The 18,012-nt window shown below is 42.4% G+C and overlaps 1 protein-coding gene across 1 annotated transcript in view; it reads left to right on the plus strand.

Annotated features, from left to right (window-relative positions):
• VAT1L (vesicle amine transport 1 like) overlaps positions 1-11,447 on the plus strand; it is a gene marked incomplete at its 5' end in the record, with an annotated part of 48,176 nt that extends 36,729 nt beyond the window's left edge. Inside the window, 2 exons of the mRNA XM_005426244.2 lie at positions 6,653-6,736; positions 8,596-11,447. Coding sequence (XP_005426301.2) covers positions 6,653-6,736; positions 8,596-8,694 — 183 coding nt within the window. The remainder of the gene's footprint in view (positions 1-6,652; positions 6,737-8,595) is intronic.
• Positions 11,448-18,012: the final 6,565 nt, after the last annotated feature.

Genomic DNA, 18,012 nt, shown 5'->3' on the forward strand with positions numbered 1-18,012 from the left:
TGGCGGACAGAGCCTGCACTCAAACACCACCTAAACTCTTCATTTGTGTTCTAGCTGCACAGAGAGGACCTGGACAGGGGTAATAGGAGGGAGCTCTCTGGGCTGTCCTAAGGCAAACACTGAGTTCTCCTGATGGAAAATTCATGCTCAGATTGGGAGGAGTGGTCAGAGAGTGCTGATCTCTGTAAAAGCCATGCTTGAATGATAATATTCATTTACAGAACATTTGTTTGAGTGATTGAAGGCTATGGAACACTCCAGGTATTCCTTTTTTCTCCTCCCAGTACCTGCTCTCCCTCACTCATGTGCAACCAAGTGATGTCAGGGAAATTACACCAGCAGAGCAGGGGCTGAAATCTGTCTGTATGTACAGGATATTCAAAATTCTCCTCCAAAACTAGTTGTCATGCAGTGCTTTCCATTCTGACCTCTAATGAACCTCACAATGGGACTGTGAAGTGGATTTTGGATCTGTTTTGCACAATACCAAACCAAAGACCACACAAACCTTGTAATAAGAGATATGGTTCTGTTTCTGATGGTTAAGCAGGCTAAAGGGTGCTCCCTCCTTCCTCCCCATATTCTCTGGAGAACAGAAGTCAGCCAGCCTGAAGATAAAGTCATTTTGCTGAGGTGAAATGCTTTGTTCCACCTCTTTTACTTAATTATGAATGGGCTGGATGACGACAGCAGGTCAGAAGGTGCTGTTGCTATTTCTGGGTGCTGCAGCTGTGATGAGCAGGCTGCAGCAGGAGCAGGTGGGGGTTCTGTAGACATGGCATACACCCACCCCTCAAGGAGACACAGTCCCAGCTTCAGAAACTGCCCAAGAGCCAGGATTGAATGGGTGAGCCAGCAGGAGAACAGTGTCACTGGGTTTGGGGCACACAGTGACATTGGCATTGGGGAACTGCTGTAAAGAATCCCTGGAGCACCAGCTTTGGGGATGTCTGTGTTGGACACTCTTTTATGTGAAAAAAAACCCACCAAAAACTGGATGTTTAAAAATAATACTGGGCAGAAGTGTTCATAGGAGGGGGTGTGAGCAGAAGGGACTTGGGTTGGTGGCCAGATGCAGGGAGTAAATGTTGCTCCTTTTGTTTTTGCTTTTGGTCTGAAGAATCAGTGGAAGGATTAAAGAGGGGGGGTGTAGCTGGAAAAGTAGGGCTTTAGGCTGATGTGTGCAGCGCAGCTGAAATTTATGAGGGGATTATTTCATGGCGACAGGGGAACAGTCATGACATGCTGGAAGGCTTGAACATTTTCAGTGTGTAAGCAGAGGATGAAAGGTGATTCTTTGAGATGATGTATAAAAATAAACAGTAATCTTCAACCTAAAGGTGTGGAACTAATGAGAGGGAAAATTGCAATTGTAGATCATAACCTGAACTGATGCTCTGCTTCACTGTGCCCATCTGGTACTGAGGGATGTTTCCTTTGGGCGCTGATAACCTTTTTGACAGCTCGTGATGATACAGTGTTGGAATGACTGGGGAGTTTTACAGATTACACTGAGATAATTGAATTAATATCACTCCTGATGTGGATTAAATTTGTAATCTTAGCATAAGATTCTTTAGCCTTTCATACCATGGCCTGATTTATCAAAAGGGGAGTGAAGGATTCCTTTACTGTGAGTAGAAATCCTTTCAAATACCTCAGGGAATAATACTGTCATTAGAGAGCCTCAAGAAAAGAAAGGGCAAAGCCCTCTGCCAATAAACCTACCTTAGCTGACAGTGAGGGGGTAAAGAAGTTGTCTGCAAAAATGGAACTGTAATCTGTAGATGGGAGTTTGTGCAACAGACTGCATCCAACCTCATGCAGCTAAAGAAAATCCACTCTTCTCCTGCACCAGTGTCTTTCAAGGGCTTTTTTTTTCTGAAGTAAATGTAGAACTTCACTAAAAAAAAAAAATCAATAAAATTAATCGCATTACTGAGCTAAACAGCTTCATGTAGGATGATGAAAACATTGTGTTGTGACATTTCCACCAGGAAGCTTTTCCATGGCATGTTGCCTTCATTGTTTCTCCCTCCTAAACTCCACATTACTGATGTGGGCCTGGAGCCCCCAGTGTGTTATGCTGGCAGAGAGAGTGGCTTCATGATCCAGCTTCCCAGTCTCTTTTATTTTACTCCTGAGACTGGTTCCTTGTAGGAGCCAAATGCAGAAATGGATCGTTATGTTTAAAATAACATCCGAAGGCTTGAAAATAGCATCCATTTCTTAGGTAGGCTGCATTTCTCTTTCACACTGAGAAATGGTGCAGCAGATAATTAGTAATACATTTTCCACTTAAATTTCCCTGCATTTATAAAGCAGTAGACTGCTCTTGCTATGTTCTAACAGCAAAATGAAGTTCCAGAGCCAACTGAATGTCAGCAAGAATTTATGGATACGTCAGTAGAGATTACTGTTGGCTCTTGGTTTTGAATGCAAGCAGACAACAAATTAGTTTGGTAGTAAAATTGGCAAGTAAATGGGGGCCTGACTATAGCAATACAAAGTTGGAGCATAATTGTTTGTTTCAGGCATGTATTATTTATAGAGGATCAGACTTGCACCCAGGAAAGTGTCTCTATTCAGGAACTTTCGAAAGGAAAAGGAACCAGGACAGCAGAGGTGGAGACCTGAAATGAAAGACTTAAGATGAAAAGGCAGACAAGAAATCTGTCCCAGTTACTGATTCCACCAAGGAAAACTAAAAACAAACAAGAAAAATCCAAGGAGAACATAGGGAAAAAAGGAGAATTAAGGCAGATGTACAATATGTATTTCAGGGAAAATGGAGTCTTTTAGTTGATTTTAAGTGGACTGGTTTTACACGCTAACATCAAAAGCTGTGGAAAAGCAGAGTAATCAGAAGCTGGCTGCAAATATGCAAATACAATGCCAGCATGTTATATTAGTTGTTCTGTTTGGAATACACCTTAGTTTTCACTGTTTTAGCATTGCAGGTACTGTTTGAGTAAAAATCGTGTAGTGCCTGCTATTTTTAATTTCAATAGGAAAATCCTTCTTGTGTGGTCAGAGTGGTTACAGGTAATAACATGCTTAATTTGGAGCTTTTGTAACCTATATTTCTCAAAGTGAAATGTATTGCAAATTAGTCAGGAACACTGACAGATACTTCATTAAACTTCTCTAAGTCATTTGTGGGTATATTGTGATTCCTGAAAGCTGGTTTCTTACTTGCTGTAGTAGTGCTTCACTATCTGCTATTATTAGTACTTTACTATGTAGAAGGAAGAAACTGACATAATTATTATTCTCTTTTTTCTATGCAAGCTTGTATTTTACTTAGAAGGAAAATTGCTGTCAGCTCACTAAAGACAGAATAACTGCAATAAAATCATGCCATGCTCCCAGGGCATTCACGGGTGCTGTGTTCAGTAGTGGGAGATAGTTTATGACTGTTAGTGTAGAGGATTCCCTTTTGCTTTCAATGAAATAAAAACTTTGCAAATCATTAACTGAAGAGAAATTGAAATATGGGTTTTCTTGAGAGATATATCAATATATATATCAATTCAGTGTATCATTGCCAGAACCAGTGGTCCACTAATGTGCAATAGTTCTGGTTCCATTGCAGAGCTTTGATAGAAATTGTGTCAGTCTGGGGGCTCTCAAGGCTAAATTCTGTATTTTGGCACTAGGTCAGACACAGACCCTCTCAGGGCTGAGCCATCCTGAAAGCAAGCACAGGACAATGGAGTTGTGTCCTTTATTCCAGTGGAAACTGTTCATAGCAGTAAACAACTCTTTGCACTGTTTCCAATCCAAGAGTCCTCTGAGGATGATACTGCACAAGAATAATTTCAATTAACTCATCCACATAAACAAAAGTAAAATCCATTTACTTGGCTTTGAGCTGACAAATGCAAACAATATAGCAACCAATGTGGAATGATTGGTGAAAAGAGATTTAGGGATTCTTCTTACAGAATGCTGTAAGAAGAGGGAAGCCCTTGTGATTCTTTGTGCTGGAAGGGATGTTTATTTTGAATCAAACATCAAACACTTCAGGGAACCTCCAGAAAATTCCAGAATTTCTACATGCCTCCCTGTACAACCAATCAAGCCTGGATTTGGTTTTAACCAAGTACAGAGGGATGCACTGTCTTCATTAGGAATATGCAAACACTGGGGAACAAACTCACAGAAGCTCCTCCCTCTGTGAAAGGCACAGAAAAAAACCTAAAAGTTTCCCTATAGTCTGTGCAGAACAACTTAACCATACTTGCACAGCAAAGAAGGCTTTTAATCCTCTCTGTCCCCTATAGGAGAAGAGGGAATGGCTTTAATAGGCACCTTGGGAAACAAGTAGTTGCAGTCTTGGTTGAACAAGTGGACTGTTAGCAGCCATAAACACAAAATTACTCATTTCTGAAATAGCTCATGGTCTCTTAGCTCAGACATCGTGTGCTGAATGGCATTGCACTAGGACAGAGTTGGACTGCCTGGGCAGGTAAGTTGCAAATAATACTAAAAGGCACAGATGTTGTATCAGCTTTTCAAATTCTTCTCAATGTTTTTATATATTTTAATATCTCCATCTGGATTCCATAGCCACTATTATTGTTACAAGTTTTATTGTTCCCTCTGCCTCTGCCTGCTGTTTGCATTTGCAAGTGACTTACAAGTGTCTTGGAAACAACTCCTGAACCTTTCTCCAGGGGCTTAAATTTGATATTGTGAAAAAAGCAGGGAAAGCACATTTTCTCAAATTTGCCTTGCTAAATACGATGTGGTACAAATTAAAATAAATGTTGCATGCCCTGCTTTCCACATGATGTTCTGGTTATAAATTTCAGTGGACAGGCAAGTGTGTTTGCTGATTTCTCCAATTCTGTTCTTTATTCTGTGCTGTAAGCTCCTAAAAGCTTGATTTGGGTAATAACAGACATAAAAATTATACAGCTGCTGCTTCTCCAGCATCATGTCTGGATAAAGGAATATTATCCACAGTGCACAGCTAGTCTGACAGGATAGTTGAATGTTGTTTATGCTCTAAGGTAGCTTCATAAAAGGTATTGTGATTTTGTGGACTACCCTTGAGGTCAGCCTGCTATTCAGTTGGATTCATAAGATTGTGTTTTCTGAGGTGAATTTACAATAATGCCCTAAATTAGAAAGCCATTGCTTTTGCAATGCAATTTTTCTTTTGTTCTAATAGAATTTTGCTTAAGTCTGGTATTTAATAATTGAGGGAACACCTCTAAAATTCAAGGAGTAATTCTGAGTTCACTGCAGTCAGCTTCCCAAGTAAGGCTGACAGATGGGAAAGACATTTTGTGCTGTGCCCAGCATCCATTCAATTTAATTGGAAGTTGAATGCTGCATAATCTTTAAAAATCACATACCTCCTTCTGTATTAAACATTCAGGGAATATTCTGGGGGCCTGGACCCCAGTTCAGGATTTTAAATATACTGTGGGACCCATCAGGTCCCAGCTCAGCATTTTCTTTCAAACATAAATGCCATTATTCTTAAAATATTCAATAGAACTATGTCACAGGTGCTAAATCCTATTAACAAAAAACTCATTTTTGTCTCAACTGACCCTGTTATGCTGGCAAAGAGCAGAATGATGAGGATATGGGACAGCCTTTATGGGCACATTTTCAGTTCCTGAAGTTTCCCATGGTGAAAGTGAGGAAATTCTTGACATCTTCCAATTTTGAGTGATTTATAGAACCACAGATTGGAAGAGACCTTAAAGCTCATCTCATTCCAACTCCCTGCCATGGCAGGGACACCTTCCACTGTCCCAGGCTGCTCCAAGCCCCATCTAGCCTGGCCTTGGGCACTGCCAGGGATGCAGGGGCAGCCACAGCTGCTCTGGGCACCCTGTGCCTCAACAGTGGTCTGTGTGCTGCACATGAAACATTCAGTGCAACACACTCACACACAAATTCAATTTATCAACAATGAGCTCTCCTGAGTTGGGAAAGTTCATGCATCAAAACAAGCTTCTCTCCAGTGCACTTGTAAGAAGAGGTTCTTGTGCCTTTCTCACATGCACTAATTGCAGTCAGCTGTTAAACAGATGGGTTTGGTGATACGGTAGGACACCAGGTATTTAACAGTTTTATTTAAAAAATAAGGAAAAAAAGTGACAAAAAAAAAAAAGGAAATAAATGTTTGCCTAGGCAGCAAGACCCACAGTATTGCATTAATCCCAGCCATAGCCTGGGCATGGCATTTCTTCTGTGGTAACCCATAAGAAGTTGAAAAACATCATAGGTCAATTAGAAAAATGTTTCATACTTTCAGTGAAAGTAGGATGTCTTGATAAATATTCTGCAAAGATGGAATGCAATGAACAACCCTTTAGAATTACCTCCCTGAGCCTGTTTCTCCCTGCACCTCAGCTATCAATCACTTTGGTTCTGCATTTACCTTAGGAATGTGTTTTGCTATTCAGGGACTGTCCTCAGGACTCACATCCCATTTTGGCAAACACAATGCAAAAGCCAGGCCTTACAAATTCACTAAAAAATGTTTAACTCTTGGTCTTGTCTCAAGCAGCTCTTTGAGTGACCTTGCACAGAGCACGCCCTAAATGTTTCACAGGTTTTGGAAGGGAGGGACTCAGGGTTCTCCCAGGGTGTGACTGAAAGTTATCAATAGTGATCTTTCTTTCAGGTGAAGGAGGCCATGCAGAGAATCCATGACCGAGGAAATATAGGAAAACTCATTCTGGATGTGGAGAAAGCACCCACTCCCCTGGTGAGTGCAAAGCACAGACATGATGTACAGCCAGGCATGGTACAGCCTGGCAGTGACTTCTGGACACATGTCCCATGTAATGTTTTTTTGACACTGATTTCTTCTAAATCTGTAGCACCCAAATGGCACCAGTAACCATAAATTCTGTATTTAACCCAAGTGAAATGTACTTGCTGTAGTGCCAGCAGTTACTTCTCTCTACTGAATCACTCTACTTCTCCAAAAATGTGCCAGCAAGTGTTGGATTGGGGTAAAAGTGCGACATCTCTTTCTGCCCTTGTGAGGAAAACAAACAGACACTTCTCCAACTAAAAAATTCCTGTATCAATAGGTGGATTGAACAGGAAAAAACTCAGTCAATATTGCTGCAGTGGGCAAACATAAAAGTGCTTTCTGATGCCCACAGTAAAATTAGAGTATACTTTTGGTAGGAATTTAGTTTACTGGTTTATGTAATATATGAAGTATAACACGTAAATATGTCCAGAAATATCCTGAAGGAAGATAGTAGTGATGGAGCCCTGGTCCACTAGATTTGGAGCACTTAGGATGGTCCAGAAACCTTTCAGAGAGCAGTGGTAAATGAAAGCCAGGCTCTCCTGAGCATTCACGGCTGGTGTAGGAAAGAGCAGTAAAGAAAGAAATGCAAACCTGACTTGAAATCAATACTGATGTGTGAAGTTTGCTTTCAGATCTGAGAAACCTCTTGTTTCAATAGAAAAGAAAATAACCTAGACCTAGAGTTAAGCTCTTACTCGCTCTAAAACTGACCCCAATCTCATACAAACACTCTGCAAGGAAAAGGAAGGCTTTGAGGACCTCACATGTGGAACAATGCACTTTCATCAAAGGGTGTTAACTCAAAAACATGGGTAACTTCAGAGCAATGGTTTTTCTGCATTAAAATCAGGCTGTGTTTGAGATTTTTATTTCCACCAGAGGCTAATAATCAATCAGGGAAGGAACATCATTGCATTTCTCTTTAAAAAGTAAATGGGTCCCTTGCTTATTTGGTTTTGAAGTAGTTATAAGCTAATACAAGAATCTTCTTGTGTCCTAAGAGAGGTAACATGGGTGTATAAGAGAATCCAGTCACACCAATGTGTGCTGTTAAACACTACCCCATCCAGTGAACCAGGCTCCTGTGCCTCCACAGACCTGTCACACCGACAGGGTGAAATGCTGGAGGGTTCTGCACCTTTACACAGCTTGTAATAAATATTTCCAAGTGAAAAAAACACTGTGTACTCTTTAAATGCTGCTCTGAGCTACAGATTTCTGCAATTGCCTACTGCCTGTGCAGGCATCTTCAGTAAAATATGAAAATGCAGTTTCTTCCCACTCCTGTATGATCTGGGATCTGCATTCTGTCGTGGGTGTATCCTGCCAGCATCTATATCTGTAAAGTTTCATTGGGTTTTTAACATATAAAAGAAAGGAAATTGCCCCCTGAGATTTTACGCTGTGCCTCAGATGGGGCCATCCATTAGAGCAGGTGCAGGAGTTGTAACCCAGAGGTGCCACATTCCGTAAATTTCCTACCCAGCTGTGTTTCCTATCCAAGACTCTTACTATCAGTTTACTACAAGTTCACAGAGCAGAGTCCTCGTGTGCTGCTGTCCTCCAGACAGCCTTCTGTTAGGAAATAGAGCTGTGAGCTGTGGGGGAGCAGCTTGCAGGTTTGGCTGGAAGTGGTGCAGAGCCAGCAGGGGCTGGGCACAGACAGAACGTTCATTCTCCTGTGGCAGCCCTGTCTCCTTGAGTTTCCAAAGTCGCTTTATGCAGTGAATCCAACTGAAATGAGGAGGAACCAAGGGGTGAGGAAGGTGCTGTGATGTCCTTGATGTTTCATGGTGCAGATGGCCAACGACAGCACGGAGACAAGCGAGGCTGGCGAGGAGGAGGAGGACCACGAGGGCGACAACGAGAACAAGGAGCGCATGCCCTTCATCCAGTAGCAGCCAGAGCTGGGCAGGCAGCAGGAGCCGAGAGGAGAAGGGAACAAGACTGGGAAATCTCTTCTGTGCATCAGTGAACAAATGCTGTAGTACAGTGTGTGTTGTATTTGTTTGCAGTCAGCTGAGCTATGAGCTGTTGATCATTGTTGTTTTGAACTCAAGTGCCATTCTCATCCAGTGCAGTATTACCACGTTTCTGTGTAATGCCCAGTTTCCCTGTAGGAGTCCCATGGATTTTTCTGTTCTTGTTTGAAAGCCTTATTAACTTACTGTGTAATTTTAGATGGGCATCATTCTCATGCAAATTTCAACATCTTGCATAAAGTTATTTGGGAGGTTTGGGCTTTTTTTTGCAAGTTGGAAACAGTAAAAAAAAAAAAATCCCTACTTGCTGTCTGAAAGATTCTAGTAACTGGAGGGATAATTTTCCGTTTCTGGATTTTCAGTGTTAAAATAGTTTTCCTTTAATGAACCACAAATAAAAGTTGCAACAAATATTACTTTTTATTTTCCTCAGTCATACTTCACCTTTTCACAAGCAATCCTATCTTCATTTTCAAAAGTACCTCATCTAGAATCATGGAATCTGAAATTGCACAAGAAATCATTAATTGAGAGGCTTTGATCAACATCTTCTGGTAAGGACATATTGACTCATATGTCAAATTCAAACCAATTTTAAATTTCATTTTTAAATTGCATTGGTAAGGATCACTTATCAGGATGTGGAAAGAAATTTGTTGATGGAGTTTATTGCTCTGAAATTGCTAATGTGTAGTCAGCTGTCAGGCTGGAGCTGAACTCCTGCAGAAGTTAACCCTGTAAAAAATGAGGTTTAGGCCTTAATCCCACCACAAATCATGTACAGGGATAACTTCTATCTAGGTGAATTGTTCTATCGAAAGCTTTGCTCCTTATGTACAGTTACATTTATAATTATTTACAAGATCAAGTATTCAAAGACCAGCTAGTCTTATCTACCTCCCACTAGTGGAAACTATATCTAAACATTAAAAAAGTAAATATTTTTTTCCACATCCTTCCCCTATCCAAACAGCAGCTACTCAGGTCCTCAACTGTCTTGTTAAAACAGTTCTTTTAAATTTACTGTGATCACGTACAGTAGAAATGCTGAAGGACTGGCAGAGACCTTGCATAATGCCTACAGCTTCAAATTAATATTTATCTTTTCAAAAGAAGATATTTACCCAGACATGATTAACTGTTAGCCCAAATCTACAAGTAGCATGTTATGATAGAAGTTAAAAATTAATACAGAAAAATGAAAGGTGGGGGCTTCTCATGGTTTTCTGTGTGAGAGGACTTCTGGGTCTGGATGACTTTTATGTGTGGTTTTAGAAGATTCTCGTTAGGTTTTTTCTGTTTGTTTGGTTTTGCTGCCTGAGTATTAATGTCCATCTCTTTACACTGTGCTCATGAAGTCGCTGTCAGATAATTGTGCAGATGGTTCATTCTGAAGGAGTTCCCCTTGGGTCAAACAAATTCAAAAATAATAGCAAGAAATAACTGTGGGGGAAAATGCCAAAAAGCTGTTGAACTATTGATCCAACCAGAACTTCATTTTTCTCTTCACTTCATTATAGTTGAGTTTATTTTCACGCTGGACTTTCCTATACTTCCAGTGCCATTTTGGGCCCAAATAGGGACTTTATCCACAGAAGAAAATACGTATTCAGCGAGAGTTTTCCATTTATTGGGCTTGCCAGTTGGACTTTTAAGAAGGGCCATTAGGTTTTCATGACTCATCAGCTGACAGCAGTAGGAAACATGCCCAATTTTGTTTTGCAGCTAGTGTAATGATGTTGTCCTGCAACAGACCTTAACATAACTAGGAATTTTGATTTGATGCCAAAGTGAGCAATATTGCTGGTGACCTTCGAGCTGGCAGTAAGTGGCATTCTCAAGGCCTTAAATTAGTAGGGCAAGCAGAATAGCAAACCCATTCTTCTGTTCTAAACCACAGTCTGGTGGGCTCTGCTTCTAAATTACCCTGCAAGACAAATATGGGTGATCTTGGTCATGGCCACAGACACCACAGGGACAACAATCACATAATTTTTGGCTAGTTCTTTCTGGTTTTGTTAGCAAGGCAAAAAAATACTCTTCATGCTAATTCATACCAATTTTAGGGCCATTTTCTGGTCAGCAGAATATCAGGTAATTGCAGTGAGTACAAAGGAATGCTGCTGGAAGTACCTGAGTGCAACGCAGCTGAGTGTGACCATCAGCAAGCTAAACTCTGCTCTGGGCTTTACTGGTATCAACAGAGCTTTGAGGGAGGTTGCTGCTGATATTAATGGAAGTTTTACAGGCATCCATTCTGGAAGCAGGGTGTGTGCTAGCAGAATTTGGCCCACAAGCCCTAAGTACCTTTCAGGAGACCACAAGCAGTAGTGTCACACTGGCAGGGGTGGAGGCTGTGCTGGTCAAACTGGTGAAGCCAAGGCTTGTCACTGACCAAGTCTTACTGTAGCAGAAATGAAGGGTTGTGATTACTACTGACAGTGTTGTTTAAACAACTCTGAGACAATTGGATAGTTTCTTCAAGTGAAACAAATTATTTCTCAATTTGCCTTAAAGGAACTGTGAAAGCTTCTTTAACTTAAGCCTGATTGAAGTGAACTGAAACACTGTTTAATTGTATTTGTTGCTTTAGAGCTTTTGTTATATTGTGCCTACAAAGCAAATTATGTTTACACAAAAATATAAATAAAATGTTGAGCATAGCATTATCCTTGGTCTCTATGTTTTATTCCAGTATTATTGTCACTTTAGGGAACTGACTTGGAACTGCTTAAGAGGAAAATATGAGGGGGTCTTATTTTCCATTTTGATCACTGTAGGATATACAAATAATTTATTTTGACTATTACAGAGTAAATCGAGGTTATTAAAACTGCTGTGTGCTGCTTTACAGACCATTAACAATGTAGATCTAAAATATGGAATGTCACAGTCTAAGAAATTCAAAACATTATATGGACACCTTTTACTAAGTGTTTAGGGAAGTGTATTTTGATATAAGGAGAAACTAGGACTCAGACTGCCACAAAAGTTACCCTCAGAGAGATAGCTCCTTTCAGAAATTAGAACTCCCTAATGGAATAATCTTAAAAAAGAATCCAAAAGCCATCATCAGCAGATGAGCTTATAGAAAGCAGGAGGACATGACTGAGTTTTGAATCCCACTCTCCTGGGCCTTGGTTTCAACCCAGGGCTCCGTGCCTTTGGAAGAACTGGTGATGGTTACCAAGCCCTACAGTCATCTCCAGCCTGCACTGGAGTACGTGGCTTTAAAGGTCTCCCTACACAAGGCAAAGAAGTGAATGAACTTCAGTTTAATATCTAAACAAAGAGGGAGTGTTGGCTTTGGTTCATTTTAGTCATGCAGGTCACATTCCAAAGCCTGTGATGTCCCTGGAAGATCTCACTTCAGTAGTTACCAAATCTGCTCTATAATCTCAAAGCTCATAGGAGCAGTGCTGAGTGTGAAGAGTAAAATTCTGCCCTCTGTTTTTAAGCTTTAATAAGCCAGTAATGATCAGTGCATCCATAATCATGGGGTCAGGATGAGGCTGAAAGCAAACAGCCATAGCCTTTTGCAAATTCTCTGTGATTACCACCAAAGCTCTGCCTTTGCTACCTTTCCCTCTGGGCCATCTGCAGTGCCCTGTCACATACTCTATCACAGAGCAGGATGTGGCAGGTTGCCTTTGTGCAGCATCTGCATGAATGGATAAATACACCTCACCCTCCATTTGGTGCTTCCCCTCTCATTTTCTGGGAGCTCAGTGCTCCTCCTGATTGGGTTTGTCAGGACAGATTCTCTCATGATTGCCAGCACAGCCCCCAGCTTCGGGAGAACTGTGCAGGGGTTTGTCCCCTGGCAGCACTGGGGTCCCTCGCTGTGAGTCAGTGCTTTGTTCCACTGCAGAAAGAGCCAGAACAGAGCACACACTCTGGCTGCTGTGTGGAGCAAAGCACCTTTCTCCCAGGTAACTCGTGGCAGCCAGGCAAACATGCCAGTGTTCTCCTGCGAGGGAGCAGCTCAGAGCACGAACACAAGCACTGCTGCATCTGCTCAGGGCTGGCTGATGGTGCCCAGCTGGCCCTGCCCAAGCTCTGCTCCTGTGTTTGCCTGGCATGGCTCTGCCAGCTCCCACCAGCACTCTGCAGGAGCTGCAAGGCACTGGGGAACAGTGCAGGTGAGGAGGAGTGAGAGGATGAACGTGGGGGAAAATGAATTGTGTGCTCTGCCCAAGAGTAACAAGGGAGGAGGATATGAAGCATGTTTTCTGTTGATTCATGTGTGTGCTTGGAGGGGGTCCCAGCCTTTCTCTGAAGGAGCTGCACAGTCCCTGCAACACTCAGCCATCATGGTTGCTCTCTGGTTGCACTTCAGGAAATTTTTTTTTTTACCTTCTCAAGGATATGGGTCGCATCCGCTTCCATGCCCCACAGAAAGTGATACAGAAACTCCAGGTGAACTTAACACACATGGATTAACCCTTCTCATAGGGAAACCTTTCTTCTTACTTATGGGAACTGCAGGCATTTTGGGCAGGATGAGGGAAAATAGGAAAGGAACAAGCATTAACAGCCCTCATGGTGATTGTCCTGTCTCTTAAAAACTCCTACACCTGCCATCATGTAAGATCAGCTTTCATTTAGGAAGGAACAGCCTGCACAGCTGGGAAAAGCTTTAAAACTGTCTCAAATGAAACACAATATAAAAAATCAAAGGAAGATTCTTTCAGCTTCTGAAGCCTCATGATGATTAATGCTTGATACAGATACCACCATTCCAACTGGGCACTCAGGGATTAAATGGGTTCAATTAAGAGATGCCATTGGCACTTGTTAGTTTAGGACCAGCAGCTCCCAGATACTGAAAAGGGGATGGGGTCTGTGACTGAGGGAGGGCTGCAGGGATGGGGACTTTCTTCTTTTCCTTCAGAGATTAAGAGGGCTTTGATCTGTCTGCAAGAGTTTTTTTCCTTGCACAGTGACCAGGCTGAGATGTTAAATTAGCCCAAAGGAAGTGGGAAAAGTTCTAAAGGAAAACCTGGTTTACTGTGAGTGCTGAGGGGTTGGGGAGGAGAAGTTGAGCATTTCCGTGGGGCAGGTTTGCTCTTAGAACCACAGGGGTGAAGCACCTGGGCCTCCCATGCCCACAGCTCTGCAATGTGCCCCTCCTGCCCAGCCCAGGTTCTCTGCCAGTCCTGCTCCATCAGCCTCCAGCTCCCTGCTGGAAGCACCTCTGCTGTGCCTCTGCCAGAGCTGGAGATGTGCCATGCTCTGCCAGCTCTGCCAAACATCATCTCCCTGAGAAGCTGCAGTACCAACCCTGTTGTGCCTGTCTGCTGGGAATCTGTGGAAATGTGTTTCCATGAGAGCTGGAGCTCACTGTGTCATGCAGCAGGACATGATGCAGCATCTTCCTGGCCTGGAAGAGCACAGTGAGATGGCAGAGATGCATTATCTGTGGTAAGGATTTCTCTCCTTGGCTGGTCAGGTGATAAGCTAATAACCAAACATTTGTAAAGGCTGGTGTGCCAGGTTTGCTGAGCCGTGACTGCTGTGTCTTCTGTTGTGACAGGCATTCTGTGGCCTGGAGCCTGTTAGATCAGTGATGTTTTCCAGAGGCTTCTAGGAGAAAACATTTCTTTTGTTGCTAATGCAGAAGAGAGATGATGATGATAAGTGAAGTGCTTTTCTAAGTCAGTTTGATTTGGCAGATTATTTTTCTGTTTCTCAGATGCTGTTTTTTTTCCTTCTAGTGTCTGCATTTCATATTAGAAATATTTTCCCACTGTAAAAAAAACCAAAAAAATGAAGTCTCCTGCAACTCACCATGTATCTCTTTGCTTGTACAAAAACATCCCTTTGAGTTTCTGAACCATTTCTGCTGTAGAAAGGAAAAATGAAATTATTTGTCCAATGCCATAATACTGCCATTTGGTTTAAGGACTTATGGTTCTTTGGCATTTTATTCTCCATTTACCAAAGGAACCCTCATTAACAGCAGCTGTGCTGGAAGCTTTGCCTGCATGGCTCACAGCTGTGTCTCAAGTCATACCTGCTCCAAAGCAGTGGAGGTGCACAGAATCATGTTCTGAATGCCCTCTGCTAGGGCCCAGCCAGGAAAGCTCCATAAAAATATAGAGGTTTGAGAGACAATAATCTAAATTTTCCTTGCTTTCCCATCAGATAACTCAAAGCACTGAATGTGGCCATTAAAAGAATTTTCTGCCAGTTTCTGGATCATTCTCTCCATGATCATCAGGATGCCTGTGGTGAGGGCATCCCAGGGAAAGGGTGACCCCCAAACCCAGCAAGTGCCTGGATTCAGAGGAGGCTGCAGCTCCAGCCCCTCTGGCTGATCCTCCCTGGTGAGTAGAGCTGAGTTTGCTCCATCTGAGGATCAGCTGGGAAATGGTATTGCGAGAGGGCTGCAAAACATCCTGAAGTCTGACTGCCAAGGGATGCTGAACCCACAGAGCAGGGTGTGTTTGTGCAGGGGGGCACTGGAGAGGGCAGTGCCAGGCTCAGCACAGGCACAGGGCAGCAGATTTACAGAGGGGATTGTCTTTAAGGTCTCACTTGAATGATTGATGTGGAAGCCCTCACCCAAACCTGCTGGGTGCCACTGGCTGTCCTGCACCACACTTGCTCTTGCCACACACCAAATGTCCCAATTTCAATACTGCATTTCCTCCAGCACATTCCCTGAGGTTGTGGTTTAACTGCTTAGAGCATACATAATATGGTTCATGTGAGATCTTAGATCTGTGTTTTGTTCAACATGTCAGCTGTGGATAAAGTCATTACAGCGTTCTGTTCACTAATCAACCAGCAAAACAGGAAAATAAAAGGGTAATTGTTGCAAGCTTCCTTCCTTATTTTCATTAGGATGGCAAGCTCAGCTCAAGCTGGAATCTCACAGGTCTCATGCCCCTGGCTTTGATAGGGACAGCATCAAGCTGATTAATCCTCTAAATGAATCCCCTCATAGCTACAGCATTTAAAATTCAGCAAGTAATATTTATGTCCCTGCTGTAGCTTATTTGGTGGGAGGAAAACCCCACAGGATTCTTTTTTAAATCCTTGCTCGGCTCTCCATGTTAAAATACACATTGCTGAACCCAATTATCTTTCTTGAGGATGCAGTATTGGTTTATACTGGGGGGTTTTGAGCCACTGGTGCAAGTAAATGATCTGAAATGTAAAATCCTTGCTGTCAGAGGACTTCAGCTGTGGGTTTGTGCTCTGGGATGGACCAGCTGGGGATGTAACTTGTCACTTTGTTACATGTTATATTTATTCCATGCAGAGCCTATGGTATTGTTATATAAAGCACTATTGACAAAAGCAGGACAAACTATCCCCAGCTCCTCAGTACATTTCTACAGCATTGAAACCCCAGCTGTACAGACATGATTGACCTGATGGGTGTCTGCAGCTGATCTTCCAAGAGTAGAAGTACCTAGAAAATGTAAAATCAGCCTGAGCCTGATGCTTTACTGGGTAACACAGGATGAGGCTGTACAGCAAAGGGGATCTACCCTGAGCATTAAACAGGTAGAGGAGAGGCTGCTCTTTTCTCTTCTAGCTTGTTGGATAAGCAATATAAAATCAGAGCTGTCCTGATCATTCCTAGGGCACTGAAGACATCTGCTGGAAATGGGAATAAACTGCAGTAAGAATGTGCATGACAAAATGAATAAGGAACATTTCTGAGAAGTTTACATTTACACAGTGCCTAAATTGTTCAGCAAATGCTACAATATTTTCCATTTGAAAGTATTATTTGAACATATTTTAATAAATAGCATGTTCGTTCCTGCTGTTCTTGTTGCCACTGAGGAACAACATTTCAGTTTCTAAAACCTGCAAGTCTGAATGCAGTCTCTGAATTGCCTTCATCCCTGATGTGTGAGTTGTGCCACAGACATACATGGACAATAAGTAGCATCATGTGCTGGCACTGGGGTCCAGCTTTAAATGGATGTAACTTGTTTCCAGCTTTAAACGGATGTAACTTGTTTCCAGCTTTAAACAGCTGTAAGTTGTTTGTAGCTGAATACAGAACAGCACACAAATCTCTTTCCATCTTTACATACAAATCTTGATTCCAAACCAATTTCATACAAATCCTGTTGTGACTCCAGGTCCTCTTGAAAGTGATGCCTCAGGTTTTAGATTTTACATTTTTCAGATTCTGTGCTGCTTTAGTGTGTACTTTTGAATTTCATATTAGGGGATGGTGAGCTGTCTGCACAGAGTAGGGAGACAGAACAATTCCTTCTCTAGCTGGGGACCAAGGACAAATGATCCAAATTTCAGGCCCAAGAGCACAAACAACGTGGGCTGAAGAGAGAAAAACAAGAAGGATGGGACTGCATGGGCTAAATCTGGAATTCGACAATGAACTGCAAGATGCAAATGGAGCAGAACTGATAAAAGTGAGAGACCCCATGAGCAGTCATGCATTTTGTGACCATTTACATTCTGTAAATGTTTCCATTTTACAGAATGGTGGTTTATTTGGGCTACATCCCAAGCTTTCCAAGCCTGGGGCCTGGCACAGGAGCTGATTATGCCTGTGCATGGGGACAGTGCTGCTGCTGAAACACAGTGAAGCAGGGTCAGCTGCTTGCAGATCCTGTGACTCAAGCTTTGGTTTGGCAAGGCAGAAAACCTCAGCCCTTGAGCAGAACCTCCAAGTCCTTGGTGAAGTGCAGCCACCAAAGGCAGACATGATCACACTCCTGACAAGTCTGAATTTCCATCCTGATGAGAAAAATCCAACAACCATCTACACACCCCAAAATATAATCCCTCTTGTGCCCAGCCTCCTGGCAGGCAGAGCTGCACTGCTGCAAACCTGCTGAGAGCCTGTGGATGTGCAGCTCAGGCTGTCTGGAGAGTTTCACAGGGCTCAAACCACGGCTTTGTCCAAATCAGTTTGTCTGGCACACATAAGGATGAGCAGAACCTGCTGAGATCATGTTCATGTGAGGCTGGAAAACCTCATATTAGGGCAGCTATGATGATCAAAGCCAAAACATTTAAAGGGAGAAATTAAATGCCCAGGATGTCTTCAGGTCATTTCCAGGAAGGTAAAAAGGCAGCACACATTACAGGAGAAAAAATAGCACAACAGGTAATTTGTGTTTACAAAAGAGAAAGAGATACATTCTCACATATCCTGAGGGCTAAAAGAGCTGAGTTGCTGCCAGGAATTTCCAGCATGGAAACTTTGCCAAGTCCACAGGAGTAGCATTTTAAAAGACA

Source organism: Geospiza fortis, unplaced genomic scaffold (genome assembly GCF_000277835.1).
Source record: "Geospiza fortis unplaced genomic scaffold, GeoFor_1.0 scaffold79, whole genome shotgun sequence".
In the NCBI taxonomy this organism is placed as follows: domain Eukaryota; kingdom Metazoa; phylum Chordata; class Aves; order Passeriformes; family Thraupidae; genus Geospiza; species Geospiza fortis.